The sequence below is a fragment of the Pteropus alecto genome, unplaced genomic scaffold (assembly GCF_000325575.1).
Source record: "Pteropus alecto unplaced genomic scaffold, ASM32557v1 scaffold46, whole genome shotgun sequence".
NCBI classification, from domain to species: Eukaryota; Metazoa; Chordata; class Mammalia; order Chiroptera; family Pteropodidae; genus Pteropus; species Pteropus alecto.
In genome coordinates this window covers 730,575-745,124 of record NW_006439231.1, presented here as the reverse complement: position 1 = coordinate 745,124, position 14,550 = coordinate 730,575, and the positions used below count along the sequence as shown (strand labels likewise).

At 34.8% G+C, this 14,550-nt stretch overlaps 1 protein-coding gene across 1 annotated transcript in view; it reads right to left on the bottom strand.

The window, feature by feature from the left end:
* The window catches only part of TMPRSS11F (transmembrane serine protease 11F), a 61,768-nt gene that overhangs the window by 6,372 nt on the left and 40,846 nt on the right, over positions 1–14,550 (bottom strand). Inside the window, exons 5-8 of the mRNA XM_006916510.1 lie at positions 13,465–13,628; positions 11,159–11,197; positions 6,941–7,142; positions 1,388–1,647 (exon numbers count right to left, since the gene is read on the bottom strand). Coding sequence (XP_006916572.1) covers positions 1,388–1,647; positions 6,941–7,142; positions 11,159–11,197; positions 13,465–13,628 — 665 coding nt within the window. The remainder of the gene's footprint in view (positions 1–1,387; positions 1,648–6,940; positions 7,143–11,158; positions 11,198–13,464; positions 13,629–14,550) is intronic.

Genomic DNA, 14,550 nt, shown 5'->3' with positions numbered 1-14,550 from the left:
TTGTAATTGAGTGTCCTTGGCTTTTCCATCCTCTAGATAGGTTATTTGATCCTTTATTCATTTTGTTCATTCCTTTGTTTATTCCATTTAATATACTTCTCATCTCAGATCATGTGTTCTTCATTTCTGACTAGTTCTCTTTTATAATTTCCATTTTCATTCTTAAAATTTTTATCTTTGTTAAAGTTCTCACTGAATTCATCTGCATTTCCTATAAATTCATTGAGCATCTTTATAACAGTGTTTTGAACTCTGCAGCTGTTAGATTACTTGACTCCATTATTTCTGGATCTCTGTTCTGTTCTCTCATATGGTTTCTGCTTCTTTATCGTCCCATTTTGGCTGCCTTTCTGTGTCTGTTTCTATGTACTAAGCAAAGCTCTTAAGTCTCCCAGTATCATTAGTGTGTCTATCTGTGGTAGGTGTACTGTGGCAAGGTCCTAAGAGGGGTTCAGCTGCAGGCCAAATTTAGCCCAAGCCTCTGCCCCTCTAGGGCCACCTGTTAAGATTCAGCAAGCAATCCACAGGTGCTGTGCTTATAATTGCCTCAAAAGGCCACTCCAGAAACCAAGGATAGCTGCCTCTAGTGTGAGTCTAGGTGCTGCTCAGCAAGAAACACCTGAACTCACTGAGGATACACCTGGATGTGGCTTGAGTGGGGCTGCGAACTAGAGGAGGTAGAGTTTCAGGGAATCCTCTGGGTGGGGGGACCTCTGTTATCCAGTTTGATGACCTCTCGGCTACGGCGGCTTTGTGGCTGCGCGCTAGGAGTAGGGAGGGCTCAACAGAGAACAATGGATACTGCTAGCACTTCTGTACAGAGCAAATCTTGCTCTCACTCTGACAATGTCTTCCTGTAAGTCTCTGGTGCCCCCTGCACGCAGCAGAATCAGCACTGGTGCTCAGAGCAAGTAAGTCCATCATCGTGAACATTCACTTGTGGATGTGGTCCCTTTAAGATGCATCTGCCACTGCTGCTGCTGCTGCTGCCTCAGCCTCTGTCTCATTCAGCCGCTCGAGACTGGGCAGCTCCGCATCCTCGCCCCATCCTACATTCTGCCGTTGCAGGGTGATTTGGGGATTTCTCCTCAGTTGTTCATCTTATTTTCAGCTTAGTTGTTCAGCTTATTTTTCCTTGCTCCTTGCTCCTTGTTTCCATCACAACTTTGATTTGTTTGCCAGAGGGATGAACAGAGCCTCTATCATCTATGCCATTTTTCCCCTTCTTCCTTTAACTTTTTAACTCACAGTCCCCTGTTCTGCTCAGGGCCATACACACTGGAAGCATCAACATTATTTTTATACACACTCTAAAAAGGGATTCCCTAAGACAGCTTGTTACAGCCTAAGACATATTTGTACTAAGTAAATTAGGTTGAATACTCACCATCATCTACAATGGATCCAAACCCTGTAACAAACACACTTGTTTTAGGTGTCAACTTCATAGATGCATCTGGGAGGCAAACTCTCTGGACTACATTTGAAAACTCAACTCGAGTAGTGAGCTGAGCCAAAGCAATATCATTTTCATTTGTTTCTCTATGGTAATTTTCATGAAGGATAATTTTCCCCACATTTCGTTGTACTGCAGGTGGTGCTATAGTTGTACCAAAAGTAGCAATCCATTGACTTGGGTCTTTATTTCTGCAAAACATTAAAGGGTAAAATTTATGATGCTTAACTTTATACTTTAAAAAAGATTGAGACTGTATTTCTCCCCAACTATTGGGATTATGCTCTTGAAAAATACCTATGGTGAATTTGCTGTTGATGACCTTATTTAAAAAAGAGGTGAAAAATACCGATGATATAAGTGAGAGTATGAAAGCTAAAAATATTTTACTCCTTTAAAATTAAAAAAAGCAAAGCAACTAAATGAAATTTTCATACTTTATTTGGATTAATAATAATAATGGGTACTATACAATTAATTTCCAGTATTTAACTCCTTGTTTATTAGAAACTTGTCAGATTATCTTTTTTCTATGCTTTCAATGAAATGTGTAGATATTAATTTGCTTTGGTACTATATATACCAAGGGGCATTCTTCCTCTGTATCAGACACTTCATCCACTCTTATTTTATGATTCACTTGTCACCTCTTGTTCTGTCTTCTAATTATCTTCATCAAGAATGACTAGAAATATATAGAAACTTGAAATTCTCTTCGTAGAGAAAAATTATGTAGAAGGAAATCACAGAGGAGAATCGAAAAAGAGGATTTCCTTGTGCATGCAGGATTACGGTGTTGATGAATCATAGATGTGTAAGTGTAATAAAAACTTGAAAGATCAGTGGTTTTCAAAGTACTAGGCACTGCCCCAGGCATGAGCAGGCAGAGCCCTGGGGTGGGAACCAGGAAATGGGAAGGGCTCTTCTCTCAGTTGTTTTACTCATTTACATTTTTAAGGAAGATTTTATTCAAAGCTGAAATCTTAGGGCTAAAGCTTTCATTTGAATACCAGAAGATACAAGATATGCATGCCTTCAGTCCTCAAGAAGCTTGAGTACATAAAATAGAAACCCACCTCTTCAGGCATTGTCAATCAGAAAGGAAACCTCATGTAATAGGCGCAGTTCAACCTGTTTGTGAATAGGGACACTGAGACTTAGAAGTTGAATTGCCCAGGTAAGGGACATATCCAGCTGGTTAATGTCAGAGAGAGCTGGCTCAAGTCTCATGATATCTTTCCTGTCAAGAACTTTCTCCCCATCCACACTGTTTCACAAAGAGTAGGACCCTTTTCTATGAGCATAAAGGTACTAAAATATGTCTTAAACATGGTCTTTAAAAAATACACTATTTCTGTAATGGGGGGGGGGCAAAATTTAAAAACTCTGGATAATTGTGGTATTGTTTTCAAAGTACCCTGTATTTTTCTTTCACAACAGTATATGTTAACTGTGCAATAAAATTATAACATCTCAAAACTGAACCATTTCCAAGATCATCACCTTCCCCAGTTCTTTTAGATTATTATTATTGGCATAAAATATGCTATAATGTCACTCATATTTTAAGAACTTCCTTTGAGTCCACAACCACCTTCACCTGTCAAATTTCTCTGTTCCCATTCATTTGAAACTCCTTGAAAGTGGCATCTAAGCTCACTGAATCCAATTCTTGTCCTCTATTCTCTCTTCAATTCATTTCCATCCCTATCATATCACCGCAATTTCTCTTATCAAGGTCACTAGTTATCTCTATTTTATCAAACTCAGTGGCCAATTCCCATTTAGTTTGTCAGCGTAGAGACTGTACTAGACCTGCCAAAATGTGTATCTCAATCACTTTAGTTTATATTCTTCATTAAATGTTAATAAATTAATATTCTGGATTTATTATTTTTAACATAAGCAGGGCTAAGTAATAAACCAAAATGGATGCCACTCCCAAAAACAAGTGTGAAGACTGGAGCACTATGTGAACGAAATATCAGAAAACCTTAAAAAAAATTAGTGAAACTCAAGTAAAACCTAAGGCACGACACCAGTTATTTTGGGAGTTATAAATATATAAGTGAGTCCCTCTCCTTTTGTCTCATGAGAGAGTGATAGACAATCACCTTAAATTCATTAGGTCATTCCTATTACACATTTACCCCATAAATAAAGGTGTGGGCAACTTGGAACTATTAAAATATTACTCTTAGAAAGATAGTCAAGAGCCCGCTAGACTCACCAAAGATAGTATACTAGAAAGGGTGTGTGAACAGTGTCACTGGCCAGGGCTTCATTCAGAGCCTTTATCTTTAGAGTTTGAAAAAAAAAGAAAAAAAAAAAAATTCTATATCCTGATGCTGAAACTTCAGGAAGGAAAGAAGGTGTGCCCTTATCTCCTGGGGCAATAGAGTGCCTGTGTATATCTGTGTACATGAACTGAGTTTTTAGAGGTACATCACAAGCAGATTGCTTCTCTCAGGGCCTATATGACTAGTCTTCCATGCTGTGAGGGCAATGAGACAAGTCGGCAAGTCTCTCCAAACATCTACACACCTCTCTAGTCCTCACAAGCCCACTGGGGTTCTTAAATAAAGCAGTTGGAAGGGAGAGCTTCTAGAGTGATACCTTTGATTTTTTTTTCTTATTTATAAAATGATAGTTGATGTTGAGAGTGGAAGGATAGAAGGATTAACTGAAAACAAAACAAAACAAAATAAAACAGAAGTCGAATTTTCTCCTTGACTACATGGAAGAATTTAAACTTGTTATGTGACAGCCTGCTGAAATGTGAAAAGGTTAAAGGATAATTAAAATCTGAAACTGGACAAAGGAAGTCTATACCTTAGGCCTAGTTTCTGGAACCCCTAACCGCATTCTGTTAATCATGAAACTTGTAACAATGAGCTCATATGCTAACTGCCAATTTTAGCCTGTGTAACCCTGCTTGCTTGCGTGGCACGAAAAATAATCAATTGTATATAAGCTGAAAATTACTGTTTGGCCATCGCCCATGAGAATACTGGCTATTGCCCATGGGAACATAGGCAATCACCGATAAGAACATAACATTCTAACAACAAGCTTTCTGCTTCTGTACTCCCCGCTTGCACACCTGACCGGTGGGTTGACAGGTAGTGAATAGGAGAGAAATAGACCTTTGTGTTTAAGATAGAATGAAGAATGGGATTTAGGGCTTAAAAACCTTGTATCTTGGCATTTCGGGTTGCTCCTTTGTACAGGACAGCCGCCGGCTAATAAACAGCCTTTGAGAGCATACTTGGTTTGGTCTACTCTATACAGGCCACAACAGTTACATGTATAATAGTCTTTTTCTCTATTTGCTTCAGTCTTTCTGCTAACCTGCTTTCCAATTCTTCTACTACTGTTCTGTTTAGTTTATCATTGAACACATCTTTTTTTTTTTTTTTTTTTTAATTTCTTCCCCTCCACCTCCTGATTACTCTAGCACCCATCTGGCACTACACACAACTATTACAGTAATATTGACTATATACCCTATGTTATACTCTAAATCCCTGTGAGTGTTTTGTAACTACTCATTTGTGTCATTTGTACTTCTTCACCTCTTGACCTTTTTTACCCAGCCCCCCAACCCTCCTCCCCTCTGGCAGTCATCAGTTTTTTTCTCTGTATTTGAGTCTGTTTCATTTAGTTTGTTCATTTCTTTTGTTCCTTTGATTCTGCGTGTAAGTGAAATCATATGGTATCTTTATCTTTCTCTGTCTGATTTATTTCACTCAGCATAATAACCTCTAGGTCAATCCACATTGTTGCAAATGATGAGATTTTATTTTTTAAGGGCCGAGTAATATTCAATTGTATATATGTACCATAACTTCTTTAACAAATCGTCTATTGATGAGAACTTAGGCTGCTTCTCTATCTCGGCTATTGTGAATAGCGCTGCCGTGAACATAGAGATGCATGGACCTTTACTAACTAGTGTTTTGGTTTTCTTTGGATAAATATCCAGAAGTGCAATTTCTGGGTTAAAAGGTAATTCTATTTTTAATTTTTTGAGATACTGCCAAATTGTTTCCCATAGTGATTGTTTCAATTTGCAATCCCACTAACAGTGTATGAGAGTTCCCTTTTCTCCACATCCTCACCAACATTTGTTGTTTTTTGATTCATTGCTGATAGCACAACCTTCCACGTGTGAGGTGATATCTCATTGTGGTTTTAATCTGCATTTATCTGATGATTAGTGACCCTGAGCATCTTTTCACATGTCTGTTGGCCATCTGTGTGTCCTGTTTGGAGAAATATCTGTTCAGGTCTTCTGCCCATTTTTTAAATTGGATTGTTTGTGTTTTTTGCTGTTAAAAGACCATTCTTTGAAAATTATAAGTCATTGAAAAAAGAAATTGAAGAAGATACAAATAAATGGAAACATATACCATGCTCATGGGTAGGAAGAATCAACATCATTAAAATGACCGTATTACTTGAAGCAATCTGTAGATTCAATGCAACCTCTATCAAAACACCAATGACATTTTTTTTCAGAGAACTAGAATAATCCAAAAATGGAACCATAAAAGATCCTTAGTAGCCACAGCAATCTTTAGAAAGAAGAAGTTGGAGGTATCAAACTACCTGATATCAAAATATATTACAAGGCTATAGTAATAAAAACAGCATGGTACTGGAATAAAAATAGACACATAGATCAATGGAACAGAATGGAGAGCCAAGAAATAAATCCATGTCTATATGGTCAATTAATCTATGATAAAGGAGGCAAGAATACACAGTGGAATAAAGACCGTCTCTTCAATAAATAGTGTTGGGAAAACTGGACAGATACATGCAAAAAATGAAACTGGACCACCTTCTTATACCATAAACAAGAATAAACTCAAAATGGGTTAAAGACTTAAATGTAAGACCTGAAACCATAAAACTTCTAGAAGAAAACATAGACAGTAAACTCTCTGACATAGCAATTGCTAATTTTTTTCTGATATATCTCCTTGGGCAAGGGAAACAAAAGAAAAAAATGAACAAATAGGACTACATCAAACTAAAACGTTTTGCACAGCAAAGGATACCATTGCCAAAATGAAAAGACAATCTACTTAATGGGAGGAGATATTTGCCTACGATACATCTGACAAGGGGTTAATATCCAAAATTTATAAAGAACTCATGCAACTCAACAATGAAAAAACAAACAGTTCAATGTAATAGTCTTTATACTAAAATCATTTATGATATAGTAGGAAAGATAATGGTAGTATCATGATAATACAAAAAAATATATGATAAGAACCATGAAAATGATAAAAACCAAACATCACAGATACTGAAAATAGAGAGGGGATGAATGTGAATAGGGCATAGAGTAAGTATAATGCATTTTAGGGGACAGAGCAAGGATAATGGAGCAAAGAATAAGCTGGTGAGGCTGCACTCTTGCCAAACACTGAATCAGTTAATGGCAACTGCCAACAGCCCTGGTGAACTTACTTGCGGAAGCAGTGAGCTGCTGTGAGCAGCCACGTGTTACTGATGAGGCTGGCTCCACACTGATGACCAGCATCTCTGAGCTGGAGGCTGGCCTGCCATGGCCACTCTCCTTCCATAGCTGTTTCCCTTCCTTGGACAATCCTTTCTGTAGAAGTAGATGCTGGTAATGGCATGTTTGAAGATGTCATCCTTATTCCACAGCCTGTCACAGAAACATGTGTTAACTTGTTTTCATGAATAGGAAGGGGTGAAAAGCATATCTTGACTTGCACTGAGTATCGATGTTTAGATAATCCATTGCACCTGCTACTCTTTAATCCCTTCCTAGCACTCAGTCTCCAAGGTTATTCTGTAGGGGTGCTACTGATTCTACTGAGATTCAGAAGAAATATTTACTAGCATTTCAAGGCATCCAATCCAGAAATTAACTTCTGTCTCTCTACATAAAGCATATAGAAATAAATAAATAGGTAGATAATTAATTGAGCATCAAAAATGTATAGATCCTCTGCTAATTGTTTTAGATACATTTACAATAAAACACTTTTCAAATGCGAAAATTCAGCTCTAGAGAGAGAACATAAATTTCTAGAGGTTATTCAACTGGTAAGTGACAGAATTGGATATAAAATTAGGAGAAACCACATCAACATTTGTATTTTTACTACCGAGAGAGAGCCCAATACCAAATGTAGGTCATGATTCTCCCTTGACATGAATCTATACTTTGTCTTTGGAAAGCTCTGAATTTTAAGTCTTAAACAATAATGACCTTTTCTAGATTTCTAAAATTTAAAAGTCTAGTTTTTAAAAATTCTGATTCCTTGATAATAAACCCTCAGCTGATGAGGCTTCAAATCAACCTTAAATAAGACTTGAAAGTATATTAGTATACTTTATTAGTGTATCTTTTAAAATTATTTATATTTTTAATAACACAAGTTTCTCTTTTCCAAAAAGAAATTTTATTCAGAAACAGGTAAATATTGTTGCCTGAAATTATATTTTCAGATTCATCATAATGCACCAGGATTAAATAGCTTTGGCTTAAGGTGAGCATAAAATTAAACAAATAGGGTTTCTATGTTAATATGGTACCATAACAGTTGTGCCTAGTACTTTCTCTCCTGACTTCCCCTTAAAATATGTATGAAGGTAATAATAATATAAATAATATCTACTAGTTATGAGCCAGGCCCTGTACATAGCACTAGATATATTTTCTTTAATTTACATAATAACTCTCTAGGGTAGGGGTTATTATCCTCATATTGCAAATGAAAAATTGAATCCATAGTATTGTTCAAAAACAAAAGAATCAAAATCATAAAAATTAAGGAAAAATAAGAAAACATTATAAATTCCGATAGTAATTTTCAGTAACTGTGATATACAACATGTTGCTTTGAGAAGCAACTTCTTTGACTACACAAGCTCTATCTTGTGAACTAGAAATGTGTGGAAAGCAAGAAGTTTGGCAAAGTCATTGGCTCACTGCTACTGTCACTTCCCAGCCCAGAAAATACAGCTGCACTGCACTTGTCCCCAGCCAAACAAAACCATAGTTTGAATAATCCCATTGTGACTCGTTAAATCTTTGTTTTATGTGTGTATTCAAAAGCCACAATTTCCAGTGCACCATCCTTTTTAGGAATGCAAAAAAGATGAGAATTGCTATGAAAATGTAGTTACTTCATTCAATGATTTGAGTGTGTATCTCCAAAATTTATATGTTGAAATCCTAACCCTTAAAGGTGATGGTATTAGTAGGTAGGATCTTTGAGAGATGCTCAATCATGAGGGTGGAGCCCTCACAAATGGGATTAGCAGTTTAACAAAGAGGCTCCAGAGAGATCCCTAGCCCCTTCTGCCATGTGATGATTGCAAGGAGAAGTCTACAAATCAGAAGAGGGCCCTCACTTGACCATGCTGGCATACTAATCTTGAACATCTAGCCTTCAGAACTGTGAGCAAACATTTCTGCTGTTTATAAACTACCCAATCTGTGGTATTGTTATAGCACCAAGAATAAACAGATACTTCATGAAAAGCAATTTAAACAGAGAAAGGAGGAGTACTGCCATCAGTGAATAAATGGAGCTGGTGGTACAAAGGGGGAGGCTAGTATAGTTTTCATTTACTCTGCGTGTAAGAGCAAAACTTAAGCCTGCATTTAATTATACAGCACGGTTAGGGCCACCCAAATCAGATGATATATAAACTCAGAAGACAAACATGTCTCTGAAAGGTATTTTCTACAAAAAAAAATTTCGGACACATGTGCTTGATAGCAGCAAAGATATGCAAGAAAACAAGACCTTACTATAACAAAAGCAGACAACCACAGGGAAAAAAATATGCTATGATAAGAGTACATAAAACAATAGGGCTCTCTCTGATTAAATAAAATTTTTAAAAAATCACAAAAAAATGTCATAGCAGGTATAAAATCCACATGGAAGAATTAAAGAAAAAGTTATACCAGACAATGAAGACAAGTGATTTTCAGTAGTACATATCTGATAAAAAAAATCTTTCAGAATGCAGAGGACAGGAACCTGAACTGGAATTAAAAATAATTCTTGATATGGAGGTCAGAAAATGGGCATTCAAATAATAAATCATTTGTCTTTCTGAGGAAGGAAAAAAAAAAAAGAAGCAGAATCAATCATTAAATTTATAACAAAGTAACGTTATTCCAGAGCAAGAAAATAATAGTGCACACATTGAAAATGCTCATCGTGTCCTTGTCAAAATTCAGTGCAAAACACAACCATATCTAGCTGTCTGGGCAAAAAAAAATTATGGGATAAATATTTTCTAATTTTATTCACGAACAAAGAAGAGAACCCACATAAGAATAAAAATCATACCAGACTTAGGCTGCTATAACAAACATACAAAAAGAAAAAAAGAAAAAAAGAAAGAAAAAAGAAAGAAAGAAAAAAAACTAAAAAAAAACCCCAAAAACCAGAATAATAGGTATAGAAATATTTGGGAAAATTTATTTATCACCCAATAATTCTACAAGACATTAAGATAAAGAAAATGAAAAGAGATTATTACAAATGCAAGTACTCAGAAAATATATTATTCGTATATTTTTTTTTGTTCAAAAATGACTTGAAGATACAGTTTAGCAGGCAAAAAGGTAAATCTAAATCAAGACTCAAGAATGGAAAATAGTAAAAGTATAACAAGAGACTTTGGTGGGGAATAAACAATTTTAACTAGGGGACAAAATGGAACATGATGTTTTAAAAAAGAATATTGCTAGAGTATGTACAGATTAGTTATAAGTAAAATTGTGACGTTATTTATCAAAAATTGGAAAGTCGACTTAAGTTGAGAAGAGAAATTTAGAAGTTCCTCATTATGTATAGTTTTTAGTTTATCCTTGAGTTTGATAAATAAAAAATAAAGGTTTATATATGGATTTAACAAACATAGGGCAAACAAGAAGATATAAACAGAAACAAAATGTATATTACAGAAAGAGTACAATAAAGGAAAATATGTACCAAAAACCAGAAAACATAAATGGGACGAACAAATATATGAATATTGACAATATTTGGAAATATGTTAGATGTCACATGTTATAAATAGAGAATAATCATTGTTTTTCAGTGTCTCTACAACATTTTAATGGGCATATATTTGTCCACAAAAGACTGTAAATATTCGCTGATATGGGGAAGGGGAAGGGAAATTTAATACGTACCAAATATTTCAACAAAAATGTAAGAAGCCTAACAAGTTGCCACTTTAAAACACTCTCTGAATTGTGAAAGAATATAGTAAAAGATAATCATTTAAGTATTAGAATGTTAGAAATATAATTACATATGTTATAATATTAAAAATACTGTGTAATTTTTTTACATTATGTAAGTCACAAAACTTAAAATGTATTTGGTGAAAGTTTAGAAATTTAAATGTTTAAAAAATAATAAACAATAATAAAAAGACTAAGTGTTTGTCTTACAAAAACAAAATGAACAAAAACAGTTTGGTATTATTCCAGTGAACATCTTGTATTATATATGAATATTAAATCATTATGTTGTATACCTAGAACTATTATGATATTGTGTTAATTATACCTCAGTGGAAAAAAAAAAAAACCTAGGTAAATTCTATCTCTAACTTTTCTTTGGCTTTTACTTATTATCTTTGCTATGAAAGAGACAGTTAAATATGAGTTTTGGAACTTACGGCTGTTGAGAAGATTTCTCATCTTTTTGCTGTCGATAGCTGAAATAAACAAAACATGAATTAGTTAGTAGAAGAATATATCCTTATATTCATGTAATTTTATTCAAATGATCACGATAAGAAATGCTTATTATCCAAAGCATACATATTTCAAGAGGGCATGAGATTTTTCATAACCATGTTATAAATAACTTTCTGATGTAGTCCAAAATATATAATTTTACTTTAAAATAAAAAGAGCATTTTGTTTTTATTTTTGCCAAGAAGTCAGAAAAATAAGTTAAGAAATTAGAAAGAATGATAAGGATAAATGTCCCTGATTGCTTTCTTTGGGAGTTCTAGTGTAACTCAAAGAAACAATCTCCAATTCCCATTACAACTGGTGTTCACTTTCTCTAGCCTGTGTGTGTTAGTAGCCCTGGCAGTCCTGTTGAAAGGGCAACTCCAGATAGCTAAAAACATCACAGACCCCTCACAGCCCAGTTTCTAGACCCTGGTCTGCAAAGGGTGGGAATTCAGTCAGTTCTGGTTGATGACCTTCTCCCACTGAGGATATCTCCCTCATGGTGAATAAAGTGGAAGATTGTAGATCTGGCATGAAGCTCTTATATACAGCCAGTCCAGGGACCCCACCCATACCACAATCTCTTCCTCCACTTTGTTTCCCTCTGTGACATCTTTTTCCCTTCAAAGTGTTTATTTAAACTCAGTTTTATTGGATTTTTGGTGGCTTGGTGTTTGTTTTGTTTTGTTTTGTTTTGTTTTGTTTTGTTTTGTTTTGTTTCGTTTTGTTAGAAAGTAAATAGAGAAGTATATAATAAGTTGCTCGGGAACACTGATTTTCCTAAAAGAAGGATGTGAGTCCCAAATCCTACTAGAGACTTCCTGGACATTTTACTTTTCTTTATTTAAGAAGAGATATGTTTGTGGCAGAAAAAAATATATGCAGTAGAATTTTGATTATTGAGTATGGTGATAGAATAGTTATTTTGATATTAAAACAGCATGTATAATAATTCAGCGTACATGACCAAGAAAGCAAAAAAAAATTTTTTTAATTGTAAAATGAGAAATTCTACACTTTGACGTCTCTTTTGTGATAAATATTTTACATTAACATATATGATCATACATTGGGGTAATTATCAGAATTGAGATTTAATTTGAGATTGCCATTTATAGAGTCCTGGAAAATACCATGTTTTATTTTAGAATATAATTGATTGATAATAAAAGCGGATACCATACTCTTCAATATTTCTAACTATTTCTTGAAAAAGTTGTCATTAAAGTGTATGCAATTCCATATCAAAATATATTTAAAGGGGTTTTATAATTTCTAACAGCATAGAAATTAACTTTAGACAATCCGTTTCTTAAATTCATGGTTGCTGGGAGGGTAAATACTTTCAGGTTCAAAGAGCAAGTCTTATTTTTTGGTATTAAATCAGAAGTAACTGAACTTGGAAATAATCTGAAGCAATGAACAAAGCTGGGACACCTATGGTGTGTGAGACATATGCCAGAGTTCGGTGGGGAGAGGTAAGAAAATAAAAAGACAAAGTCCCTATCTTGGCGCTACAATCTTATCTGAAACATTGTTTTGCTTTCTCTAATTATGTATTGGTTTAAAACAAAACAAAACAAAGCAAATACCTCTCAGCTAGGATTCCAGCTAGCTTTGAGGTAATTTAAGTTTCGTAAACTTTTTGAACTTCATTTTCTTCCACTTTTGGGGGAAAACAAAATGACAGCTTTTTCTAATTTTGTTTTGTGAGGAATAAATGAAGAGATGAATGAAAAAATATTTTAAATTGTAAATAAGCAAGAGAACTTCACAGTTTATGTCAATGATTCTTTCTACAGGGGTAAACCTTAATAAAGATGTCTATTGCATTGATACTGTAAAAGCTAACCCCCAGAACTGACCTGTAAAGTCCTCTGGGAGTTAGAATGCCTGGGCCAGGTCTGGCCTTAAGGCTTGCTAGTCCCAAGTCTTACATCTTCCTTGATCTCAGCTTCCTTAAAATGGTAAAAATAATATCTACTCTGTTATGCTTTTGAAATGATCTAATATGACAATACATGGAAAAATTTTAAGAAACCAAAGCAGAGGCCCAAATCAAATATAAGACAAATCTTCATAAAGCTAAACTTCACCTTATAGAAAATTTTTATTTTAGTTTTATTCCACACTGATATGTGTATATCAGTGGTGAATTCTTAAAATGAGAGAATACATTGACCTAAATTCTTATGAGAGGATTGTAAGGGAAGGGAATCACAAATATGATAAAAGAACTTACGTGTGAGTGTTAATGATGGTTTGTCTATAGTCAAAGGCAACTGTTTTGTCTTTAGACTTTGATATAAAATATTCTCAATTTTTGTCCTGATTCGTTCAGCACTACCAGTAGATGGGTATCGAAACATGAGCACCACAAGAATGTTCACACCATTTTCATCTGGACTGAAGAGTAAGAAAAAACAAACAAACAAACAAAATACAGATAGAGAGAATAAAGCTAGTTCTCTAACAATTAATTGTTTTTAAATGTTAACATTCACACTAATTTTTAAAGAAACAATGGATGGCATATGTGTATATCAAATTTACATTATCTCTAGAAATACTGGCTAAGATACACAGCTAAAAAAAATTGTTCTCTCCCCTTACTTAGCTTATAGTCTAGAGGAGGTTGTGAGAGAAGGAGACGTTCTTGAAATAATGCTTTTTGTGCACTTAAATGATTTGCTTTTCAAGGAATTCTGAACCAAAGTTGTAATCAACATCATTATTCTTCAATAGTGATGTGGCAGGGACAATGCTTTGTGTCACCAAACCCTGAGCACAGATATAGACTTCATTTCTAGCCTCCCTTGCAGTTTATTGAAACTGTCTAGTGAATTCTGGGCAATAGAATGTGTAGAGAAATGAGGGACCCCACTTCCATGCCTGACTCCTGAAAACCTCCCATACCATTTTCCATGCCTTCCTTTATTTTGCCACTCTTCCTTTATTTGCCAACCAGATGCAGAAGGTCCAGTGGGCATTTCCACAATCTCTACCAGCACTTCCCCTGCTTACACTTCTGACTTGCTGAACTGAACCACCAAAGTGAAATAAACCTTTATTGTGTTAAACCATTGATATGTTGGGGTGTGATGGTCAGTTAATATGTTTGATAAGAGAATGATTAGAGAAAGCAGTTATAAAAAGAAATATTTTGATAAAAGTTTCAAATATATTAATTTATACTGTAAGATATAGGGCTAGAAAACCTCTAGTCACTTTTGGAGAATCAACTTCATCTGAAACATATAAAGAAAGAAGGAAGGAAGAGAGAGAAGAGGGAAGGAAGAAGGAAAGTAAGGAAGAAATAAAACTAGGG